The sequence below is a fragment of the Balaenoptera borealis genome (assembly GCF_965194805.1).
Source record: "Balaenoptera borealis genome assembly, chromosome: 1".
Lineage (NCBI taxonomy): Eukaryota > Metazoa > Chordata > Mammalia > Artiodactyla > Balaenopteridae > Balaenoptera > Balaenoptera borealis.
Genome location: NC_138860.1, coordinates 158,817,275 through 158,840,543, shown reverse-complemented (window position 1 = coordinate 158,840,543; position 23,269 = coordinate 158,817,275). Strand labels below are relative to the sequence as shown.

The 23,269-nt window shown below is 51.1% G+C and overlaps 2 protein-coding genes and 1 long non-coding RNA gene across 8 annotated transcripts in view; 2 read left to right on the top strand and 1 right to left on the bottom strand.

Annotated features, from left to right (window-relative positions):
* Positions 1-11,814, top strand: part of CFAP57 (cilia and flagella associated protein 57) — a 75,433-nt gene extending 63,619 nt beyond the window's left edge. For both annotated transcript variants that reach the window (XM_082392624.1, XM_082392625.1), the window contains 2 exons: positions 4,133-4,265; positions 11,433-11,814. In XM_082392624.1, coding sequence (XP_082248750.1) covers positions 4,133-4,265; positions 11,433-11,647 — 348 coding nt within the window. In that variant the 3' untranslated portion in view covers positions 11,648-11,814. The remainder of the gene's footprint in view (positions 1-4,132; positions 4,266-11,432) is intronic.
* The window catches only part of LOC309629049, a 34,564-nt gene extending 11,312 nt beyond the window's left edge, over positions 1-23,252 (bottom strand). Inside the window, exons 1-2 of one of the 5 annotated variants that reach the window (XR_014244822.1) lie at positions 20,223-23,252; positions 17,199-17,336 (exon numbers count right to left, since the gene is read on the bottom strand). This is a non-coding gene — a long non-coding RNA (uncharacterized lncRNA). The remainder of the gene's footprint in view (positions 1-17,198; positions 17,337-20,222) is intronic. The other 4 variants (XR_014244823.1, XR_014244824.1, XR_014244825.1 and 1 more) reach the window with 4 other exon arrangements.
* On the top strand, positions 18,799-20,115 carry TMEM125 (transmembrane protein 125; the record flags this gene model as incomplete). The annotated part of the gene is made up of 1 exon (XM_082392684.1): positions 18,799-20,115. One exon carries the CDS (start codon positions 18,799-18,801, stop codon positions 19,456-19,458), a length of 660 nt encoding a protein of 219 aa, XP_082248810.1. The 3' UTR covers positions 19,459-20,115.
* Positions 23,253-23,269: the final 17 nt, after the last annotated feature.

Below are 23,269 nucleotides of genomic sequence, written 5' to 3'. Positions count from 1 at the left end.
GTTTCTTAAGTAGGTAGGGGTGTTATCTGTTCTGGAAAGGTTACTTCAATGGGCAGGGGGGAAAGACCGGTGGGGAAAGGCAAGTGGCAGGAAAACCCTTTCGAAGATGACTTCCACGTTAAAGGGAGATGACAGGCCTCGGGAGGGGAAAATTGTGATGTCAGAAGATGTTTCAGAGCAGAGATGATGAATAGAAGTGTCTGGTTAGATGTGAGAGGAAGGCTGAAAGAGGAGTGGAGAAATGGTTCATTTGTGCAGTTAGGCAGATGGCGATCCCACCAACTGTGGGCTCTGGAAAGATGCCACTGAGTGGGGCTCCCAAGTTATCGGAATAAATCGATTGCCTGCTTTTTCCACACTAACCAGACCCTGCTGCATTCTTAAAGGTGTCAATTCAAGGTAGGCCAGTAGGGGGTGCTCTAGGCATTTCCTTTCTGCGCCCTTCTCCGTCGGAGTCTGAAGTTCTGTCAGTCGGTTCCCATGCGGCGCTCTCTCGCATTGCCCTCAACCAAAGGCTGGACAAGTCCTGGACAGCTTGGCGTAGCCTCTTTGTTCAGAAGCCTTTCTATATAAACAGACCTTAGTATCCCCGAGCCAGCCTCTCTCACATGCCCCAAGTCCTGGCGCTCGATGGACCCAGGTCAGATTTTCCGTGCCAGAGGAGCTGGCTGGGGATCTGGAGCATCAGAGGGGCCTTTGTAGGCCGTCCTGACCAAGGGGGCATCAAGAACAGAAAGCTCAGCAAACCTGTTGCATTCACGTTTTGACTTCACAAAACTACCCAAGGCACTCACAGTTGACCTCAGTGTGGCCTCTGGACTCCTCAGAACACGGACCACCCCAGAAAGCCCTCTTAAGGCAGCCCCACTTGTACTTCTCAGGGGCTCCCTCGGCCTCCATACTATGGGAGGTGTTGACGGAGGTGACGTACACCAGAGGTGAGAGAGTGGAGTCTGGGAGGCAGCAGTCAGAGGCATCAAGGCACCTGGGGGCGGACGCCACCAGATTCGAATCCCAGCTCTGCCACCCATGCACGGCCTCGGCTTCCTCATATGAAACTGAATCTCATAATACCTTCCTCCTGAGGCGGTTGTAGGGATTAAACGAGGCTGTGTATGCAAAGTGTCAGACACAGTGCAGGAATCTAGTCCACCCTTGGAGTTGTTATCTTGTTATTATCATCGTCATCAAGCATTTGGCGGCTCAGACCCTGCTTGCTCCCTCTTGGCTCCGGGCCTGAAACACTCTTCCCTGCACCGCCCCTCCCCCAGGCTCCACAGGGAGGCTTCCTCGCACTGGTGACCGCCCCGCGGGGCATCTCTCTGCACTGGATCCAAGCTGGGCCTCCCACATCTGGCACAATAAGCACCTAATAGGCTTTCTGTTTTTATGAATGAACGAACGAACAGAGCAGAGGAATCGGGCTGCATTGAGTCCTGGGCCTCAATCACACTCTAGTGAGGCCTGAGTTGTGTTCTGGAGACCTGTCTTAGGTGACCAGCCTCATGGAGGTGTCCAGGGCTGGCAGTGGCGTCAGAAACATGCATATCAGAAAGGTACCAGGAGCCTGAAGTCCCAATCATGGCGACAGGGTTGTCAGGGTGGAGAGAATGGCGGGGGCTCCACGTGGGGCCATTACAGTAGTAGAGGTGAAAGATGCTGAGAGCTGGTTATGAATGAACATGAGATTCAGTTCAGACACAAAGGCGACAGGATTGAGTGACAAAGTGAATGGAGGTTGACCGGGAAGAAGTACCTAAAAATGTTTCTGGAGAGAACTGGGGAAATGGCACTTTCAGTCTCCAATCTTTATTCTGATTACTATTATTTTATTGAATGAAGCAGGGGAAGTGAAGCTAAGTGATGCCAGCTAAGAGGAGGAGTGGGGAGAGCCCCTGAGCGGGCTGGGGTGCCCAGGAGTTCCCTGTGGCTCTCCTAAGACTCCCTTCTGTGGTCTCCCCTGCTCAACGTTTACCCCCTGGTTTGTAATTTCCTGGTTTACAAGATTCATCTTATTCAACTTGGTATCCACTGTGTTAGTTATCCATTTGCTTATCCCTTCCACAAATATTTATTGAGCACCTCTTACAGGCCAGGCAGAGTCCAAGGTCTTAGAATCCAGTAAAAACGTACTTAAGTGATTATGTCATGATATAAAGTCAGCATGGAGAAATTCCAGGGGGAGGAAACAGAGCATCTGGAAAGAAAATGTGGGCTATGCATCACCAAGGCCTGGGCTGGTTAAAAGGGTAAAAAATCAGGAGAAAACCTGCTGACTTTATAGAAAAACAGGCACAAACCCGAGCCTGTGAATGAGGGACTGGTAATAATTGGGCATTTCATCCAATGAGGGACTGGTAATAATTGGGCATTTCATCCGGAGAACATATTTTTTTAATGAGGAAGAGTGAAATTAAGTGAAATACCGAAAATCTGAAGGTAGATCTGATCTGCCTAATTAAAAAGGCTCTGGAGGGAAGAACTCTCGGGGTGTCTGCAGTTCACATCCCCATAACAGAGAAGGCTTGTCCTGCTCTCTGACGGCAGCGCTTGGCATCACGCTGTCCTCTGGGCTCAGACTCCACACTCACCACTCCAGAGACAGTGTCCCAAGGGGAAGCACAGTTTGTTTCTGGCACAGGTTCGTCTTATGTAGATTTGGTCAGTGTTTGCCTTTGTTGGTACTCAGACGCTCGAGGGCCTTGCTACTACCCAGGGCAGCATCTCCTGGGACCTGGTTAGAAACGCAGAATCTCAGGAGCAGCTCCAGGCCTGCTGAGTCAGAAGCCACATCTAACCGGATCCTCAGGCGATTCGTGCATAGTCCTATGAGAGGTGCTGTGGCGGACATGCTGAGCACCGAGGCCGTGGGCTCCAAGAGCAGAGCGGTCCATGGTGAGAGGGATGCCTTCATGGAGCCTCCCCTGGGGCTCCTGTGCTGAGTGTGAAAAGGAAGGCAAGGCAAGAGAGAAGAGACTGCTTGGTCCCAGAGCGCAGAGCCCCTCCACCTGGCCTGCAGCGGGTCCTGCCCCGCACGCCTCTCTACTCCTCTCACCTCGCACTCCCGTGACACAGAACTGCTGCAGGTCACCCCACACACCTGCCGTGTCATTCTGTGCCTTTCTCCTGCCATTCCAGTTATCTGGGACCCCCTTTACCTTCTCCTTGGTAACTCTGTCAAGCCTCAGCCCAGGGGTCAGTTCCTAGGAATCCACCCTGGTCATTCGGGCAGAGCTAAGTGCCTTTCCTCTGTGTCCCACTCCTCCATCCCAGCAAGGTGGCCACCTCACTAAAGTGTGCCCAGACCCCTCACTAAACCCTAAACTCCTCAAGAACAGAGGCCAAGTCTTACTTTCTCTATATATACGCCTCAGGATCAGCACAGTGCCTGGCACATAATAAGTACTCAATAAATATTGGATGGATGGTTGGATGGATGGATATTTATCAAACGCTAACGAGAGAAGTGAACTTCCAGTGGCTGTAGCAAATGTTAATTATCCATTTACTTTTCTTTATTCCTCAGTAAACCGTATGCTGCTGAGAGCAGAAACCATGTCTTATTTCTGTCCGCATCCTGGGGATGCAGCAGATACCATATAAATGTAGGTTCAACAAATGAATGGAAAAAAACAAAGTGTAGCACAGTACTTAAGAGCTCAGAGCTCTGGAGCCAGACTGGGTCAGAATCCTGGCTCTGCCACTTGCTATCTATGTAATTTGGGTAAGTTACATCACCTCTCTGTGCCTCAGTTTTCTCTAATACTGTGGTTGTAATAGAATCTATGCATAGGGTTATTATGAAACTTCAATGCATTAAGTTCATGAAAAGTGCTTAGAAAAGCATTGCTGTTGCTACGGATGGGAAGAGCCTGGATGGATGGGAATGGTGCACACTGCCCGTAGCTAACTTTGCCAGAGTCCACCTGAAGGTAAGTCAGCTGTTAGCTCAAGAGGCTGATCCATGAGCCAGGATAAAGACTCATGCAGCAGTAGAGGCACCAGAGACGTAATCTGGGTCCAGGACCAACACTGACTCTTCCCCACACCCTTAGCCCCAGGCCAAAGCAGGTCCTGTGCCCACTGACCTCTTATCCATCTACACTCACTCTCTCCTCCTTCTTCTCTATAGGAAAATGTCTCCCTGATCAAGGAGATTAATGAGCTCCGCAGAGAGCTGAAGTTCACCCGCTCCCAAGTCTATGACCTTGAAGCAGCCCTGAAACTGACCAAGAAAATTCAACCACAAGACGTTCCAGAGACAGGTAATGTCACCAGTGGTCAAGAAAGATGGGCACTGGGATCCAGGGACCAATGGCAGCCGCGAGCAGGTCTCCTTTTGGCTTTCAAAGCTGCCTCTCCTGAGTTTCCTCCTGTATCAGCTCACATCCACCCCATGGCCTCCTGGGCACCTCTGCATGCCACGCGCCTGCTCTTCAAAGGATTTGTGAGGACCCTACCACATTCAAACACTCACAAATCCAGAATTCTTGGGGTTAGCAAAGTTTCAGAATTCAGAATCTTTCAGACCTTAGGAAGAACATACTATTCGGTAGTGAAACATATGAATATTCGCACTAAACATGAATTTAAAAATGCTTTCCATTTTTAAAGCTTTTTGCCTTTTACAATTGTGGATCAAGGATTGTGGACTTGTACGATGAAAATAAAGGCAAAAATGAGGACCAGAAACAACTTAAAGGGAGAAGGGAAAGAATTACATTAAAAATATTAAATGAGTTAGTTATTGCAGTTATAAAATTCCTCTGAATTTCTGATAGCCAAGACAAAAAGAGAAAAAATATGATGGTTTACATAGCTCTCATATGGGGAAAGGAAGTTTTTTTCTGGAGGAACAAACCTTTCCCTGGTACTAAGTTCTGTGACATGGAGACTTACAAAAGGGATATTGAACAACATAATTGACAGTCTTTAATGGTAGGTTTTCAGACAATAAAAAACATTCTTCAGATGTCCATTTCTTATCTGGACAGTCAATAAAAAACAAGAGTATAAGGTATTACTGTGGAAAATTAAGCCAACGTAGTTCAAGTATATTGTTTTCTGGTGGTTTACCTTCAGGAATAAAGCTCAGAAACCCTAATGAACTGAAACATTCCACAGCTGTGAACTGGGTCTTTCAAATATCAGCCACCTCATGTACTATGGTTATGCAAGATATTATCATTGGCGGAGGGTAGCTGAAGGATACACAGGAACTCTCTGCACTATTTTAATAACTGTTTGTGAGTCTTGAACTGTTACAAATTATATATATATATATATATATATAATTGTGTCTCATACGCCATTGCCGTTAGAGTTGAAGTTGAGAGGGTAAACTCTGTGAGTAGTACCCGAAACAATATTAGCTCTGAAGAACTGACATAAGAGCACAGCATGTGTTAAAAAGACTGAGAGGCTTCCCTGGTGGTGCAGTGGTTGAGAGTCTGCCTGCTAATGCAGGGGACACGGGTTCGAGCCCTGGTGTGGGAGGATCCCACATGCCGCGGAGCAACTAGGCCCGTGAGCCACAACTACTGAGCCTGCGCATCTAGAGCCTGTGTTCCGCAACAAGAGAGGCCACGATAGTGAGAGGCCCGCGCACCGCGATGAAGAGTGGCCCCCGCTTGCCGCAACTAGAGAAAGCCCTCGCACAGAAACGAAGACCCAACACAGCCAAAAATAAATAAATAAAATTAATTAATTAATTAAAAAAAAAAAAAAAAAGACTGACAACTTGGGAATTCCCTGGTGGCCCAGTGGTTAGGACTCTGCGCTTTCACTGCCGAGGGCCAGGGTTCAATCCCTGGTCAGGGAACTAAGATCCCACAAGACGCGTGGCACAGTCAAATAAATAAATTAATTTAATTAAATTAATCAATCTGTTAAAAAAAAAAAAGAAAAAGACAGAACTTGACTTCTTAGAGGTGAAACCATCTTCAGTTGGAGGTGAAGCATAGATGTGTCTGTGAACAATCACAAAACTTCTCTTTTAAAAAAATATTTCAAATATGCCCCAGCGGCCTAGCAAATAACTAGAGACCTCCTCAGGATGCTGTATGATATAGCCAGGTTCTTCTTATTACTATGATGGAAACTATCAGACAGACAAAAATTGAGAGAAATTCTAATGAATCCCCATGAATTCATTCCCTGACTTGAACAACTGTCACTCTTGCTTCATTGGTATTGCCACGCCCCCCTCCACCCAGTTATTCCCTCCCACACCCATAGTAGATTATTCTGAAGCAAACCAAACATCATGCCACTTGTGTCATAGAGCTTTACTCAAGGGAGGTTTCATCGGTAATGGCTGAAGACAGGTACTACCAATTGTCTGCCTTGATCATGAAGAACCTAAGTCTAGCTTCTGGTTCTGAACATGGGGCCTCCAAAACAAGTTAGCTCAAAATATACATTCCTATGTTGTTTAAAACTGACCAATTCAGTTAGTTTGAAGAATTCTTTATCTGAACAGGAGAGGTTATCATCCCCAACCACAATTTTAGTTTTAGCAGCATTTATATTGTCATTCACACAACAATTAACCAATAGGCCTAATAGACACACCTGCTTGGTTTTCAGTTATTAAAACCATATTATTAGAACATCTAATTAAAGATGGCTAATTGAAAACCTACTAAAATGGCATAAATAAACCAAAGAAAACACAACGGAAACAAGAGACGTACAATTTTGAAAGCTGGAAAATGGATAGATGAGTGGTTACTGACTTCATAGACCCGAGAAACCTGAATCCTAAGCCAGGAGTGGGGAACCTAGAAGAAACCTGATGAACCCCTGAAAGGCTCAGGAATTAGCAGAAGCAGCTATCTCTGGAAGTGGGGGTGAAGGTGTGGCTGAAAGCAAGAGGGAAAGTCTTTAAGAAGCTGTTAGATCTACCTAGTACCCAACACAGTGGCTAAAAATAGAACCATCAGGTCCATCATCATGAAATTCTAGAATACCAGAGTGCAAAGAAAAAACTCCTAATTGCGGGATATAAAGTCAGCACACAAAAATCAGTTGCATTTTTATACACTAACAACGAATAATTTGAAAAGGAAATTAAGAAAACAATTTAACTTACAATAGCATCAAAGAGAATAAAATACTTAGGAATAAACTTACCAAGGAGGTGAAGGACTACCTGTACACTGAAAACCTACAAAAAACCACTGAAAGAAATTGAAGAATACACCAGCAAATGGAAAGACATCTTTTGTTCATGGACTGGAAGATTTATTAAAATGTCAATACTATCCAAAGTGATCTACACATTCAATGTAATCCCTATCAAAATCCCAATGACATTTTTTTTGCAGAAACAGAACATCCATTCTAAAATTCATTGGGAGTCTCAAGGTACCCCGAATAGCCAAAACTCTTGAAAAAGAACAAAGTTGGAGGCCTCACACTTCTTATTTCAAAATTTACAGCAAAGCTATAGTAATCAAAACAGTATGGTACTGGCATAAATATAGACATATAGACCAATGGAATAGAATACAGAGCCCAGAAATAAACACTCACATATATGGTTAAATGATTTTCAATGTGGGTGTTAAGACTATTCAATGAGGAAAGGACAGTCTTTTCAACAAATGGTGCTGGGAAAACTGGATATCCACATGCAAAGGAATGAAGTTGGACCCTTACCTTACATCATATACAAAATTTAACTCAAAATGGGGGCTTCCCTGGTGGCGCAGTGGTTGAGAATCTGCCTGCCAATGCAGGGGACACAGGTTCGAGCCCTGGTCTGGGAAGATCCCACATGCCGCGGAGCAACTGGGCCCGTGAGCCACAACTACTGAGCCTGCGCATCTGGAGCCTGTGCCCTGCAGCAAGAGAGGCCGCGACAGTGAAAGGCCTGTGCACCGCGATGAAGAGCGGCCCCCGCTCGCCACAACGAGAGAAAGCCCTTGCACAGAAACGAAGACCCAACACAGCCAAAAATAAATAAATAAATAAATAAAAATTTATTTAAAAAAAAAAAAAATTTAACTCAAAATGGACCAAAAACTTAAACATAAGAGCTAAAACTATAAAACTCATATAAGAAAATATAGGGGGAAACTTCATTATATTAGATTTTGCAAAGATTTCTTAGATATGACATCAAAAGTACAAACAAAAAGAAAGTAGATAAACTGGACTACATCCAAATTTAAAGCTTTTGTGCATCAAAGAACACTATCGACAAGTGTGAAAAGGCAACCCATGGAATGGGAGAAGATATTTGAAAATCACATATCTGATAAAGGGTTGACATCCAGAATATATAAAGAACTCCTACAACCTAACTACAACAACAACAACAAAATTTTGTTTTAATAAGCAAAGGACTTGAATAGACATTTCTCCAAAGAAAATATACAGATGCCTATAATAAGTATATGAAAAAAGCAGGAGCGGAGGTAAACAGAAACTAGGCAGAGGCGAGTGATGCAGGCCCAAGAAGGTGGATGGGCTGGTAGGTGGACGGGCTGGTAGGCTTTTGTGTGCTGTACCTTCCCAGGGGTGCTACTTTTCCCAGGGCTCCATGGCTGGGCCACAGCTTGACTGAGGAGATGGTTACCAGGGACAACCAGTAGCAGAAGGAGGATGAAGGGTCAAGACCTAGAAAAGAGAAGCAATCAAGAGCCTAGAAAGATCAAGAGTCTAGAAATTGCAGTAAAGGAGAAGAGGCAAGGAGCAAAGGCAGACGGAGAAGGATCCAGACTTCTCCTGGGAAGGATGGGATAAGTCGAGTACTCTGAATGCTGGCCCCATCAGGTCAATTAGAGGCCAAGGCAAGGCTGGCCACTGGCCACTGCTGACCACTTCCTCTTTAAAATACTCTCTTCCTTGGCCACCATCATCTGTTCTTTTCTAGTTTTTCCTCCAGGGAAGGGGTTGGCAGCAGATAGGAAAGAGACCCCTCTTCCACTGAGAGAAGCTTGACTGTGGTGAGGGAGTTGGAGACACAGTTCCTCAGTGAAGAGGGTGGCAACGTCATCCATTAAGAGCAGAGGAGAGGATGGATTTGGCAATAATTTCTTGGATATGATATCAAAAGCACAGGCAACAGAAGAAAATATATAATAAATTAGACTGTCAAAATTTAAAACTTCTGTGCATCAAAGAACACAATCAACAGAGTGAAAAGGCAACCTATGGAATGAGAGAAATCATACAGCTAATAAGGGGTCAATGTCCAGAATATATAAAGAACTCCTACAACTCCAAAACAAACAAACAAACAAACCTGATTTAAAAATGGGCAAAGGACTATAGACACTTCTCCAAGAAGATACACAGATGGTCAACAAGCACATGAAAAATGCTCAGTATTACTAACAATTAGGGAAATGATATCAAAGCCACAATGAGATACTGCCTCACACTCATTAGGATGGCTACTATCAAAATACACCAAACCAGAAAGAAAAACCAAACCAAAAAAAAAAAAAAAAACCCAGAAAGTAACAAGTGTTGGCAAGGGTCTGGAGAAATTGGAACCCTGGTGCACTGTTGATTGGAATGTAAAACAGTACAGCCACTATGGAAAACAGTAAGGTGTTTCCTCAAAAAATTAATAACAGAGTTACCATATGAACCAGAAATTGCGCTTCTGGGTTTATACCCAAAAGAAGTGAAAGCAGGGTCTCAAAGAGGATATTTGTACACTCATGTTCATAGCAGCATTATTCACAGTAGCCAAAAGGTGGAAGCAACCCATATTTCCATCAATAGATGAATGGATAAACAAAATGTGGTCTATATATGCAATGAAATATTATTCAACCTTAAAAAGGAAGGAAATTCTGACATAGGATACAACATAGATGAGCCTTGAGGACATTATGCTAAGCCAGACACAAAAGGACAAATACTGTATGATTCCACTTATCTGAGATACCCAGAGTCATCAAATTCATAAAGACAGAATGCAGAATGGTGGCTACCAGGGGCTGGGGGTGGGGGGACTGAGGAGCTGTTTAATGGGGATGGGGTTTGAGTTTTTCGAGATGAGAAGAGTTCTGGAGATTAGTTGCACAGCAATGTGAATGTACTTAACACTGCTAAACCATACACTTAAAAATGGTTAAGGGACTTCCCTGGTGGTCTGGTTGCTAAGACTCTGCGCGCCCAATGCAGGGGACCCAGGTTCGATCTCTGGTCAGGGAACTAGATCCCACATGCCGCAACTAAGAGTTCTCATGCCACAACTAAAGATCCCACATGCCGCAACTAAGAGTTCGCACGCCACAACTAAAAGATCCCTCATGCAGCAACAAAGATCCCAAGTGCCGCAACTAAGACCCGTGCAGTCAAATAAATAAATAAGTAAATAAATTTTTTTTTTAATGGTTAAGATAGCAAATGTTATGTTATATAGATTTTACCACAATTTTTTTTTCTAAGTAGGGCAGAGGAGTTGGAGTAAAGATTGAAGTTCCTAAGTGCTGCTGTGGGGAATGAGAGTTTGCTGACTATGGACATAAAGTCCGTCTGGGGTTGGAAACCAAGAACTTGAATCTCGTGTGTTACTTTTATCGGTAACGCGCAGCAGGCCAGATGTGAAAGTGGCGACCCTGGATGCTCAGATTATCTTGGATGTAGGCTGGGCAGGGTACCTGGGGCAGAGGGACGAGGCATCTAGATGGGAGAAGAAACTCACTGTGGGTCTACCTGGTCAGAAAAGGAGTGAATCTAAGAGGAACCCATTTGGTAGGTAAAAAATGGAGTTGTCCGGGAAGATGAGGTCTAAATTCAGTCTAAGAAGAGGTGAATGGAGTGCTAGAGTGAAAGATCCTGGGCGGGACGAGGGAGGGGAAGCCACAGAGTGGGTGTGGAGCTGGCGTGCAGGCCAAACAATTAATGCTGAGAGTTTAGCCTCGTGAGGCCAGGGAGTGGGGTGAGCCGTGGACCCTCGTGGACACCAGCATCACCCAGGACAGCACTGAGACAGGAGGATGGCTGAGAGTCTCGGGGGACGTTCTCAGGGAACATGAGTGAGTGGCCACAGCAGGAGGGCTAGAGAGGGGTCTCCGGGAGCAGGTTTACGTGAGGAGGAGGACTGGCAGCTTGGAGGCCAGCCCGGGTCAACAGGAGAGTGCCACTCTGCTTGGGGTGTGGGGACTGAGCAGCCCCCAGTGGAAGGGGCCTCGGGGCAGGCACACTGCGGGGCTCAGGAGAGGGGCCGGGCTGAGGTCAGGTTTAGCATTTGCCTTATCACTCCAAAGCGTGTCTCTTCGTTTCTCCTTCTCTGCTAGACAGTGAAATGGCTCATCTCCATCTCGCTAGCATCTGGGTTGGAGTGTCTACCCCATAGCAGGTGCTCCATAAATGTGTGCGGGGGTGGAGGTTAGAGGCGGAAGGAAGGATAAGCTTTGCAGCAGCCCAGTAACAGGCCCACACTAGTCCTGCTCTGTCCCCTACAGAGTCCGGCAAAGACTTGCCAGGCATGCCTCCCACCGTGAGACTGAATGAGCAAGAAGAAACTGGGAGAATCATTGAGATGCAGCGCCTGGAGATCCAGCGCCTCAGAGACCAGATCCAAGAACAAGAGCAGCTCCCAGGCTTCCACCCCTTTGCCGGGATGCGGTTGCCTTCCCTCCTGGGGGCAGAAGCAGACTTAAAGCTGCAGACCAAGTGACCCCCTCTGGTGAGCCGTCTCCAGCCAGGCCAGAAGAAGCACGGTGCTCCTGTCGTCCCCAGCCTGACTCTGGGCTGCAGCCCCTGCAGCCCTGACCATACCAGCCTCTCCCTCCTGCCCTGGGGAACCTGGGACACGGGCAGAATAAAGGTGTTCTCCCACAGTCACGTCCAACTCTCTGCTTAGCCAGGGAGCTGGGGAGGGAGGAAGGGAAAGAGGGACCCTGAGGCCCGGGGGGCTCCTGCTCGTCCAAAGCCACCACTGCTAGTCCCTGCCCAGGCACAGGGCTGCCTGTCGCTGCAGAGATCCCACGCCCCGCCCCGCCCTTCTCTGGACCTCAAGAGCAGGGCTGCCTGTCGCTGCAGAGATCCCACGCCCCGCCCCGCCCTTCTCTGGACCTCAAGGGCAGGGCTGCCTGTCGCTGCAGAGATCCCACGCCCCTCCCCGCTCTTCTCTGGACCTCAAGGGCAGGGCTGCCTGTCGCTTCTGACCTGCCTTCTCCCCTGCCAGCCACATCAGGACCAGACAAAGCCTCCTACGTTTTCTTCTTACTTATGAAACATAATGAGGTTTGCTGAGAATTTTCACAGCTGTGTGAAGGTGAGAGTAAAATCATGAACATGGCAAAGTTGGTAGAGTTCCCCCACATCTTCCATTATCTGCAGACCCTGGTATCACGACTATAAGCAGAACTCTGCCCTTCTTCCTCTTACCTCCATGCCTCTCTAGACTTGTCATCCTCGGTCTGCAGGGCGCTGCCCTGCTCCTCCATTTCTGGGGGGCACCTCTTCCTCTAGACCCCATACTGGGTGGCCCAGCCACACATACCAGGAGAGGTGGTTGTTTATGCACTAAGAACCCAGATGTCCCTGTCTTCTCCCACCTGCAGAAGCCAGACACCCTTCTAATACCCAAATAACAAATATTAAGCCCCCGGTCCCTCCTGGTGTGTCATGGAATCTCAGGGCTGAGATACAACCAGACCTCGAGAAGGACTTGAACTAAGACCTGGGACACGGCTGGAACCCCCTCTCCCTCTCTTATTCTTGCCTCTCTATAGACCAGCCTCCCATTGCCAGGACAGCTGGCAGAAGGGGACCCTTAGCATCCCATGAGTAGATGCCCCAAGGCTGACATGGAGTCTCTAGTCTAACTTTAAATTGCCCAAGGAGAATATTTGGGGCCTAGCTTGAGTCTGGAGCTCACTGCTATCCAATCAACTGTACCCATAGGGGTGGGTCACAGAATAGAATCCTGGTTACCGGGGTTCATCCCTGTAGTGAAGTTGGTCATTGTGAGTGGAGCAGATATTCCAAAAGATGTCCGTCTGGGGCAACTGTCAGTCATGGAACATGGGGTGGGGGCAGATGACCTGGAGCCATTGAAGACCTGGTGTTGCACCTGTGCTTTAAGCCCTTTATTCTCCAGCTGCCTTTCAGGGTGGCAGGGATGGGACCTCTTTTGCTCACCACTGTCTCCAGCACCTGCACAATCCCTGGTCCAGAGAAGGGAAACAGTAAATGTTTGCTGGATGGATTATATTATTTATCGCCTCCCCCCCAACTATTTAGACTAGGTATTATTGTCCCCATTTTACAAATGAATAGACTGGGACCCACGGAGTTTAAGCCATTTTTCTAAGGTTGCAGAGCTAGAGCTGGGACTGGGACCTTCAAGGTCAATCTAGTTCCAAAACCAATATTCTCTCCACTGTTCATGCTTTCATTCACAAGCATTCCTTGAACACGTATTATATGCCAGGCCTGTTCTAGGAGCTAGAATGCATAAATCACTCCGTTCAAGAAGGTTATCTTCCAGGGCGGTAGACAGACAATATTCCAGACAGATAAGAACATATAGCATATTTGACAGCGACAAGTGCTAAGGAGAAACATGAGAGAATAAAGGAAATCAAAGAATGAAGGGCAGGGAGGTAGGAAGTACGGGGAAGGCTGTGATTTTAGACACAGGAAGGAAGCCTCACTGAGACAGTGACATTTGAGCACCTTCCTGAAGAAAGGTGAGGGAGGGAGCCACGTGGGAGGAAGGAGCTCCAGGCAGAGGGAACAGCCAGTGCAAAGGCTCTGAGCAAGCACAAGCAGAAGAGGGACAGCGGGGGGTGAAGTCAGAGAAGGCCTTAGAGATTGTGGGAGGACTCTGGCTGTTTCTCTGGGTAAGACAGGCCATTGGAGGAATTTAAGCACAGCAGTGACTTTACCTGCTCTACCTTATCACAGGATCACTCTAGCTACTGGGTGGAGAATAGCCTGAGGTGGGAACTTGGCCAAAGCGGGGAGGCTGGGCTACAGGGCCTCTCCCTTCTCCTGGGTCCTCCCACCGTCTAACACAGGGATCCCCAACCCCCGGGCCACGTCCAAGGCCTGTTAGGAACCGGGCCGCACAGCAGGAGGTAAGCAGTGGGCAAGCGAGCGAAGCCTCATCTGCCGCTCCCCACCGCTCCCCATCGCTGGCATTACCGCCGGAACCATCCCCCCACCCCACCCCCAAGTCCGTGGAAAAATTGTCTTCCACAAAAGCGGTCCCTGGTGCCAAAAAGGTTGGGGACCGCTGGTCAAAGGGATCAGTTAGAATCCACACCTCACGCTCTCTGCCCACTGCCACCTCCTCCCCCTGCCTTCAGTACCGCCCATCTGAGCTGCCTCAGCAGCCTCTGCTTTGGGGACAGAGTTCAACGGCCCTGCGAGGAGCCTGCCTGTCCACTTTAACTCCAAGTTATTCGATAAGACCCAGAATGAGAACAAAGTCTCACCCAATCAATGTTTAAACTGGAAGCTTTTAGGCTTTGTTCCCTCCACCCAAAAAATTCCCTTCAAACCCCCAGGGGAAGCCGGTGGAGGGCAGGGGGGGCGTGGATCTCATGACTTTCCCCGCCCAGCTCTATCCAGGACAGCTGGACCCTGGATGGGTCTGGCTGGGACCGGTCCCTCCTTGGGACCAGGAGGAAAATAAATGTCAGAGGGGCAAGAGGAATACACAGTCACTGAGCCCTGCCAGGCCCCTTCTTCCCCGCTCACCCCAGGGCAGGGAACGCCTCTATAATGCTTTGCAAAGTGGCAAACCCACATGTTTGTCCCCAAGATCCAGCTTGCCCTACCTCTCCTTGAGGGGAAGAACCATCTAGTAAGGGATCTGCAAGCCACACGTGGCGAGCGTTAGACATGTGGCTAGTCTGAGCTGAGATGCACTGTAAGCATAAAATACACAGCGAATTTTCAAGACGAAATAAAAGACTGAAAGAGCTCAATCCCTTGTGTATTAAAATGAAAATATTTGGGGCTTAAAATAAAATTTCACTGTATTAATTTCACGTGTTTTTCTTTACTTTTTTCACATGATTACTAGACAATTTTACATTTTAAAATTACATATGTGGCTCGTGTTATATTTCTATTGGACGGTGCTGCTCTAGAGTTATGACCAGGCCCCCAATCATCTCCACCGAGCAAAGCAAAGAGAAGCATGGACAGGTCCAGCATAATTATTTTGTGAGCTGATAATGGAAAGATAACTTTGATTTTGTTTTTCTTGTCTATTTCATACACACCAAAAGGAGAGACAGCAGGAGGCATTACAAGGGGTTCAATCCAGGCGACAACCACCTCCAACTAGCCTCCCAGCCCCCCGCCCATCGTGTAGTGTGTGGTGCCAGACTCGCCTGTTAGAAGCAGAGCCCTGGCCATGTCCTCATTATACTTTGGAACCCTCCATGAGTACCTCAGATGAGTCCAAATGACTCACCAAGGCATTCAAGGCCCTGTGCCACCTGAGCCAAACTTGCCTTTCCAGCTTCCTCTCACAAGCTCCCTGCGTAGCCCCACATCTGGCAGTTCACACGTTCATTCATTCAACACATGTTTACTGAATACTTCCCATGTGCCAGGCACAGTGCTGGCTGCTGAGGTCATGAGGGTTAGCAAAACGGGCACTAAACCTGCACCCACTGGGAACCACACATCTAGTGGGGGATGACAGGTGAATAAATAGGGCAATCACAGCACATGCAGTAAGAGCAGTTGTGGGGGAAGCATGGGGGCCATAGGTGCCCCAAAGAGGCACCTGAACCAGCCTAGAGGTCAAGGAGGGCTTCCTGGAGGAGGTGACATCTCAGTTGAAGAATTTGAGTTAGCCAGACCAAGGCTGGGGGTGGGGCGTGGTAAATATCCCAGGGAGAGAGAACTCTGAGTTCAAACACTAAGCGGAAGGGCAGAGCAGTGCAGAGCATACATAACTGAAAGACAGGCATTCTGGCTGGAGGGCAGGGGCCAGGGGCAAATGACTGGCCTGCTGTGGATGGCAGGGGTTCTGTGAGCCTTGTAAAGGAATATGGCATTTATCCCCAAGTGTTTATTCTGCAAGTGTTTTTTAAGCAAGGGAGCTCCTGTTTCCCACCTGAAAATCCTTTACCCCCTCCTCCCTGTGCACTCAAATCCTGCCTCCTCAGGGGGGCCAAAACGTGGGGCAAACCTACCTTGGTCAGGCCCTTGAGGCTTTGGAGGAGAATGGGCTAGGGGCTTGTGGGGCTCCGGCCCAGGGTAAAGCACCAAGGGATGGAGGTACTGGGGCTGGGTTTGGGGGCCAGCTGGTGTTGCAGTTTGGGGCTGAGGCAGGATTTGAGCTTGGAGTCGGGATTTGCGGGCTGGATTCAGGAACATGGGTCAAGGTTGGGGCCAAGGATGAGGCTGCCATCTAAGATCTAATTCCAGCATTTGGAGCTGAGGTTTCAAGCCAGATTTGGGGTTGGGATCTGGGGCTGGGACTGGAACTGGATTTGGAAATGGGGCTGGGGCGTCGGGGCTGGGGCGTCAGGGCTGGGATTTGAGATTCAGGGTTGGGGCTGAGATGTGGGGTAGGGGCCTCGGTTGGAGCTAGGAGTTCTAGTTCGGGTCTGAAACTGCAGCTGGGGCTGGGGTTGGGTTTAAGGCTGGAACTAAAGCTAAATTGGGTTGGAGCTGGGGGATGGCCTCCGGCCTGGGCTCTGGGGCAGATGGACAACATTCCTCCTGCTGCCCAGGTCTGGAAATTGCATTCGTGCCCTAACAGCAAGAGACAGAAGCCCCTCCCTTCCCAGGAATGCCTCAGCCCAGCAGAAGGAGCAGCGCCACGTCAGCCAATCGGCTCAGGCCCTGCCTTGGAAACACCTGTTGATCCTCCTCCCCCTGCCCCCCCTCCCCCCCCCCCCCCCGCCTGAGCTCACCCAGGTGCAGGTCAGGCAGGTGAAGCGCCTCCCCGGAAACAGAGCTGGAGTGCCCCACCTGCCCGCCCTGCCTGCTCAGATCGGATCCAGCACCTCCAGGCTTCTTGTGAGTGCCCCGTGGTCCCCCCTACCCCCACCATTCACCGTCTCCCACTGGCTCTTCCCCTGAGCGCCTCCACCCCACCCCCAGCCTGGCCCCATGGTGCCGGCACACCTGTGCAAGCACTTTCAGACCCATGAAGTCACAGCCCTGGGGAATGCTGGGACTGATTCCAGGGCCCCTCCTCCGGCCCCTCCCCCACCTCCCTTGGGGGCACCTGCAGCTGCCCCTCCTACCTCGTGTGCCGGGCAACCCCTGCTGAGGGATTGTGGAAGACAGACACCTCATCAGAGGTGTAACCCACGTACAGCCATGAAGTCATAGTCCCGAATGATCCAGGACCTGCGTCCTCTATATAAAGCAGGTGTCCCGTCCTAAATGGGAGGAGAGAATGTTGTGTTCTTTTATTCGGAAAGCATTCTCTGGGCATCTATGCGGGCCCTAGAATTCCCACTGGAATTCTGACCTGGAGATTTTAATGCCCCCACCCCTCAAGATAAAAGTTATCATCCTCACTTTTCAGATAATGAGCCTGAGCTCCAAGAGGTGAACTTGCTAGGGGCTTCTCTGACCTCCCCCAAGCCCCTCTTCTGACTAACCCACAGCCAGCACTCATCACAGGAACACACCTGCTATAAACTGGGGCTCCCTGAGGGCAGGGGCCGGGCTGCTGTACTTTGCCCAGTGGGAGTCACGCTGACTGGCCTCTGGAGGACGTGTTCAATGAGGAACCACTGCGAGGTCCCTCGCCCACGTACCCACGGTGGCAGGGACTGCAGCTGGGGGTCCAGTCCAAAGCCCTCCTTCCCTTTGTACCACTTTAGAGAAATCGTGGAGGAGGATGGCATGGGAGTGCGGTGAGAGGGAGAAGAGTGGGGGAAGCAGGAAGACCAGTGAGGAAGTTGAGGGGAGGGAGGTTGAAGCGCAGGAGGATGAGGGCAGAGAGTGGGATGGAGAAATGTTCAGAGGTGACATGCACAAGGGAGAGACACGAGAGAGGAGAGGGTTTGCAGGAAGATGACGAGCTTGGGTTGGGAGCTGTTGCATCAGAGGTGCCTGTGGGACATCAAGGTGACAATTGCCTTATGGGTCTTGGAGCTTGGGAGGGAGATCTGGGTTTGAGAGAAAGAGGGATTTGGGAACCAGCAACCATGCCTGTGAGGTGGGATGGAGTGTTGGGGGTCAGATCCTGACTCGCGGAGAAGGAGTCGCAGCCCAAAGAGAGAAGATTCAGAGTCAGCCAGCTGGTTGCAGAAGGGTTAAGTCATAAGCCCCCTCCCTCCCCACAACCCTCCCCGCAGGAGCCAGCGGTGACAGCTGAGGCCATGTGAGTCGGATCCTGAATGAGGCTTTATCTCTGGGTCTCCATCCAGTCCCATCGTCCACCGTGGCACCAGCTCCTTCGGCCAGCCGGGATGGGACAGGCAACTGAGACAGCCAGAGCCAGAGAGGTCAGGGACTGGGCAGGGGGTTCCCTGGATGGGTGAGGGTGCTTTGGGTGGAGGGAGCTCTCTTGAGATCTCTGGAGAGGCATTCCCGAGGGGGCAGTACTAGGGAGGAGGTTTTCCTGAGGGGGGGGGTTGGTTGCAGGGGACATGGGAGGATTCCCAGGGACCATCCTCAAGGCTCCCAGGAGAGACCATAAGGGGCAGGTGGGCCGGGGAGATAGCAAGTATGATTCTCCCCCCCTGCAGGTGATGGTGACCATCCCCTGGACCGTGCGAGGAACAGGACTCTGGGCCTCTGGCTGCCGCGCAGGTAGTGGGGGCTCCAGGCCATGATCCGTACCTCTGCCCCCTGACGCAGCCCTCTGCCCTTACTCGTGCCAGATCAGCCATGTCTGAGAGAGAGGCTCAGGCGCCGCCGGGCCGGGGGCTGCCGCCGGATGTGCTGGCGGAGCAGGTGGAGCTGTGGTGGTCCCAGCAGCCGCGGCGCTCCGCGCTCTGCTTCGCCGTGGCTGTGGGCCTCGTGGCGGGCTGTGGGGCGGGTGGCGTGGCCCTGCTGTCCTCCACCAGCAGCCGCTCGGGCGAGTGGCGCCTGGCGGTGGGCACAGCGCTCTGCCTGCTGGCCCTGCTGGTCCTGGTTAAGCAGCTGATGAGCTCGGCCGTGCAGGACATGAACTGCATCCGCCATCCTCGCCACGTGGCCCTGCTCCGCAGCGGCGGCGGGGCCGACGCCCTGGTGGTGCTGCTCAGCGGCCTGGTGCTGCTGGTCACCGGCCTGACGCTGGCAGGGCTGGCCGCCGCCCCTGCCCCCGCCCGGCCGCTGGCCGCCATGCTGTTCGTGGGCGTCACCCTGGCTGCCTCAGGTGCGCTCTTCCTGCTGGGCCTGCTGCTGTATCAGGTGGCCGTGAGCGGACACTGTCCCCGCCCCCGTGCGGCCGCCCCCTCCGCCCGCAGTGACCGCAGTGGGAATGGCAGCGTCTTCAGCATCTCAGGGCGGTTGTCCGCTGGCCAGCGTCACGAGACCACGTCCAGCATCGCCAGCCTCATCTGACCGAGCCCGGGCCCTCCTTCCCGCGACCCGCCTCAGCCTCCACAGAGCCGTGCCCGGGCGCGAGTGAGGGTGTGTGCCAACACGTGTGCGCACACGCACCAAGGGGAGAGTGACTGCATGGGTGCCCCCAGGACTGCCCAGCCCTCTGAGGGACCGTGTGACTGTGATGAGGGGCCGACTTGCACCCACACGCCCACGTCACAAGGAGGGAACTGCTTCTCCTTGGAGCTCGTGGAACCGTCAGTCTGCCTGTCTGTGTCCGGGACCTCTAGGCAGAGAAGGGTCTGGGATCCCTGAAGATCCCTGGCCCGTATCCCTAACACCCCTCAAGGGCAACTCTGCCCTGTAACACCTGTCAGGGATTTCCCCAGGAGAGGCTGCTGCCCGCCCCAGAGACTGCACCAGTGAGCCCCTTTATCAAGGAGACTGAATGGTGACAGAGTGGACAGAACACAGGCTCCGGCATGACAGGCCTGGGCTGCAGTCCCCCCCTCTACCACTCACCAGCTGGGGGCCTTGGGCAAGTGGTTTAACCTCTCTGAGCCCCGGTTTCTTGAGCGTCATGGTCACGGTCATCAATTGTTAGGATCAAATGACATTATGTATAGAAGGACCGGGCACACGGCAGATGTGCAATAAAAGTGGTGGCTGCTGTTAGTGGTATTGTCTTTATCGCACCATCTCACCTAGAGACCTTCCCTCCCCTCCCCCTCCCCTCCCCTCCCCCCCAGCCACCCCTCCCAAAGGGAACACGTCGTGCCTACCTCAGGCTGACCTAAGGTGCCTTGAAGGTGTCCTCAGCCAGACCTGTGGTCTCTCCTCATAGGTACTAGGAGGCCTGAGGGGAGACGGGATGAGGGGATGCTTAGCCTCAGGAAGGTAGTGCGTCTCTGGTCCCAGGGAGAGGGTGTTGTGGGCAGGGAGGATGGTGAGTCCTCATTTGCTTATGTGCTGGTTCCAGATGAAGCCTGAAGTATTGGGGTTTTATTGCCTGGTTTCTCTGGAGGCTGCAGCTCCTAACCCCACCTCTGAAACCAGAACATCCTGTTCTGTGTAGTTGCAGCACCGGCTGACCTGCCTCTGGGTTTCCAGGCACGGGAGGGGTGTTGGACGCCCGCTTGGGCATGAGAGTACCTGCCTGATTGGGGTCAGCCCTGGAAGGGCTCTCCCTTTCTGGATGCAGGGGCACTTCCTGTGTGACAAGGACAGAGGTCCACTGGAGGAACGCCCAAGAGCGCCAGTTACTGTTTCATCACTTGCTGCTTCACAAAATGAAGATTATAGGAAGCCCCACGGGGGACACCAAGAGAGGCCGGGAAGCCAGACAGACGTGTTGCCTAGGAGGTGTTAAATGTGGAGCTACAGAGGCTCTGACAGGAGAAAATTGCTTTCAACTTGCCAAGATCAAGGCAGTTTCCTGGAGAAAACACTAAGCCGACGGATGAGGGAAAGGGTGTTGCCAGGCCTGGGAGGGAGAAACGTGAGCAGAGAGAATAGGGCAAGTCCAAGTGCACCGGGAATTCCGTGCACCTCAGACTCCACATATTCAAATGTGAGCCCCTCTCCTCTCTACCCTGACCTAGGTCCCCGTCTCACCCTCCACCCAGCATCCAGGTTAGAGACCTCAGGTGCCGAGGTTCCCCCCTGCTTATGCAGGCTAGTGTGCAGACCCCCCAAAACGACAGGCCTCCCTCTCTCCTCAACACACCCACGAGCCAGCCACGCTGCACCATTGTCGTGACTCCACCACGGGGGGTCCTGGCACGGGCCTGGGCACATAGTAGGGTGTGGATGGGCGGATGAAGAAGTCGGCTTGGTGAGACCCACCTATAACCGGGAAGGGTAGGGAAGTTAGGCCATTGTCCGCTGATGGCCCTGAATCTTTCCCTCCTGAGGCCCCGCACTGTCTTCCCCAGAAACTCTCATTCTTCCCGGGCTCCCAAGAGGGAGCTCTCACTATCACCCAATTCCTGGGCCATTAGAGGACCACAGAATGCCTCTTCCTCCTGTGAAACAGGGATAAATCCTGTTTCTTTTCAGCTAAGACAGGGTTAGACTCTTTCACGATATTTCTTTTAAGAAACTAAAGGAAAACAGAAACACAGAAAATTGGGAGGGGGGAAGAGTTACACAGGAAAATGTCTAGACGAGCAGCTACTGTAGGCCAGGCCCGTGTCAGGCTCTCCTGGGAAGGATGCCAGATGAGGAGCATGGTTAATGCCCACAGAGGACACTGTGGACCTATTCCAAAGGGCAGTGGAAGTCGGCATGTACACACCCAGCTACAACATGAGAAGGATGGTAGGAGCTGGGTGGAGGCCCAGGTGGGGCGGAAATGCTAATACTTCCTGATTCACTAAAGCCAGCCCCACAACCTCCCACCTCCAGCTTGTGTGCTCAAAGCTGTGCACTAAACCCCATCTTGGTCCCCATGGCAACCAGTCATCCACTGGCCCCTCTGCTCTCTCTCTGTCCCTCTAAAGCAGCCCATTCTGTTTTCATCTCCCATCTGGCTCAGATTCTGTGACCCATCATGTCACCCACTCCTTGACAGAGTCCTCAACAACTTAGCCCCCTGACCTTTGGTCCCACCCTCCCAGCAAAATCCCCTCCTTGGATAAACCCTCACACCGACCAGCTACTAGAGAAATCTGCACAGCCGGGCAGCCTGGTGTCACCGTGATTCCCCATCACCAACCTCAACCAGGTCTGAAACTCGGCTCACCAGTTACGCTGTTTCCCCGGCCAGCTCCTGCTCCCACAGAGCCCTCAAGTTCTCTCCACTCCCTTCACACCACAACATCACCCCCTCACAGCCCCCAACACTGCTCTCTGCACACGACTTGGCCTCCCTCGCTCGCCATGAGAAAATAAGAGTCGTGGGGTGGGAAGCCTCCACCTTGCTCCTGTGAAATCACGCCTCCTTTACTCCTGTCTGTCAAGTGGTCTTGTCAGCCCAGCTGAGGAATGTGGACTTTGTCCTCGGGACACTGAGAAACATGGAAAGATTTTAATTAGGGGAGTACTCTGAGCAGAATAGGATTGGGGACTCGCTGGCTGCAGTATGAAGCTGGGATTGGTCTTAGCAGAAAAAAAAAAAAAAAAGACCAAACAGCCCCAGAAATGCCGTCTCAGCTGGCCCCTGAGGGATGAGAAGCAGCTGGTCAAGAAGGTTGGGAAGAGAATCCCAGAAAGAAGGAATAGCAGAAGGGCCCAGAGACAAAAGAATTGGTTCCTTCGAGGAACCACAGAAGGTTTGGGTGGTGGGAACATGGAGTATCAGCTGGCAAGAGGCAAGGGTGAGGCTGGGGGGATCCCTGGGCCCCTCCCGGGTTTCAGAGGCTCCCTAGCAGGTAGCACAGTTTCTTAAGGCCAAGAGGAATCCAGTGAAGGATTGTAAGCAGAGGGATGGCCTGGCCGGAATTGTATTTTAAGACAATTAGGATTAATTGGAAGGGGTAAAAATGGAGGCAGGGAAATCAGTTGGTGGATTGACGCCACCTCCAGATGCGAGATGACGCGGCTCGGACAAGGGGGCGGCGGCTGGGACAGAGTCAGACAGGACAGGTTCGATGGATGCTCAGAAGGTGGGACCGACAGGTCTTTGTGACTAACTCCCTGGAGGAGCTCTTTTAGGATGGGACAGATGTGATGGGTCCACGTTGATTGAAAGAGAAGTTGAAGACACAAGGCAGAGAAGAGGCCAGTCTTCAAGTCCCTGAGCGGGGAGGCGGGGAGGGTGGATCCGAGCCCACAATGGAGGGATTGGGCTCACGATGCTATTTTGATAGGAGAGAAGGAAGAATGGACA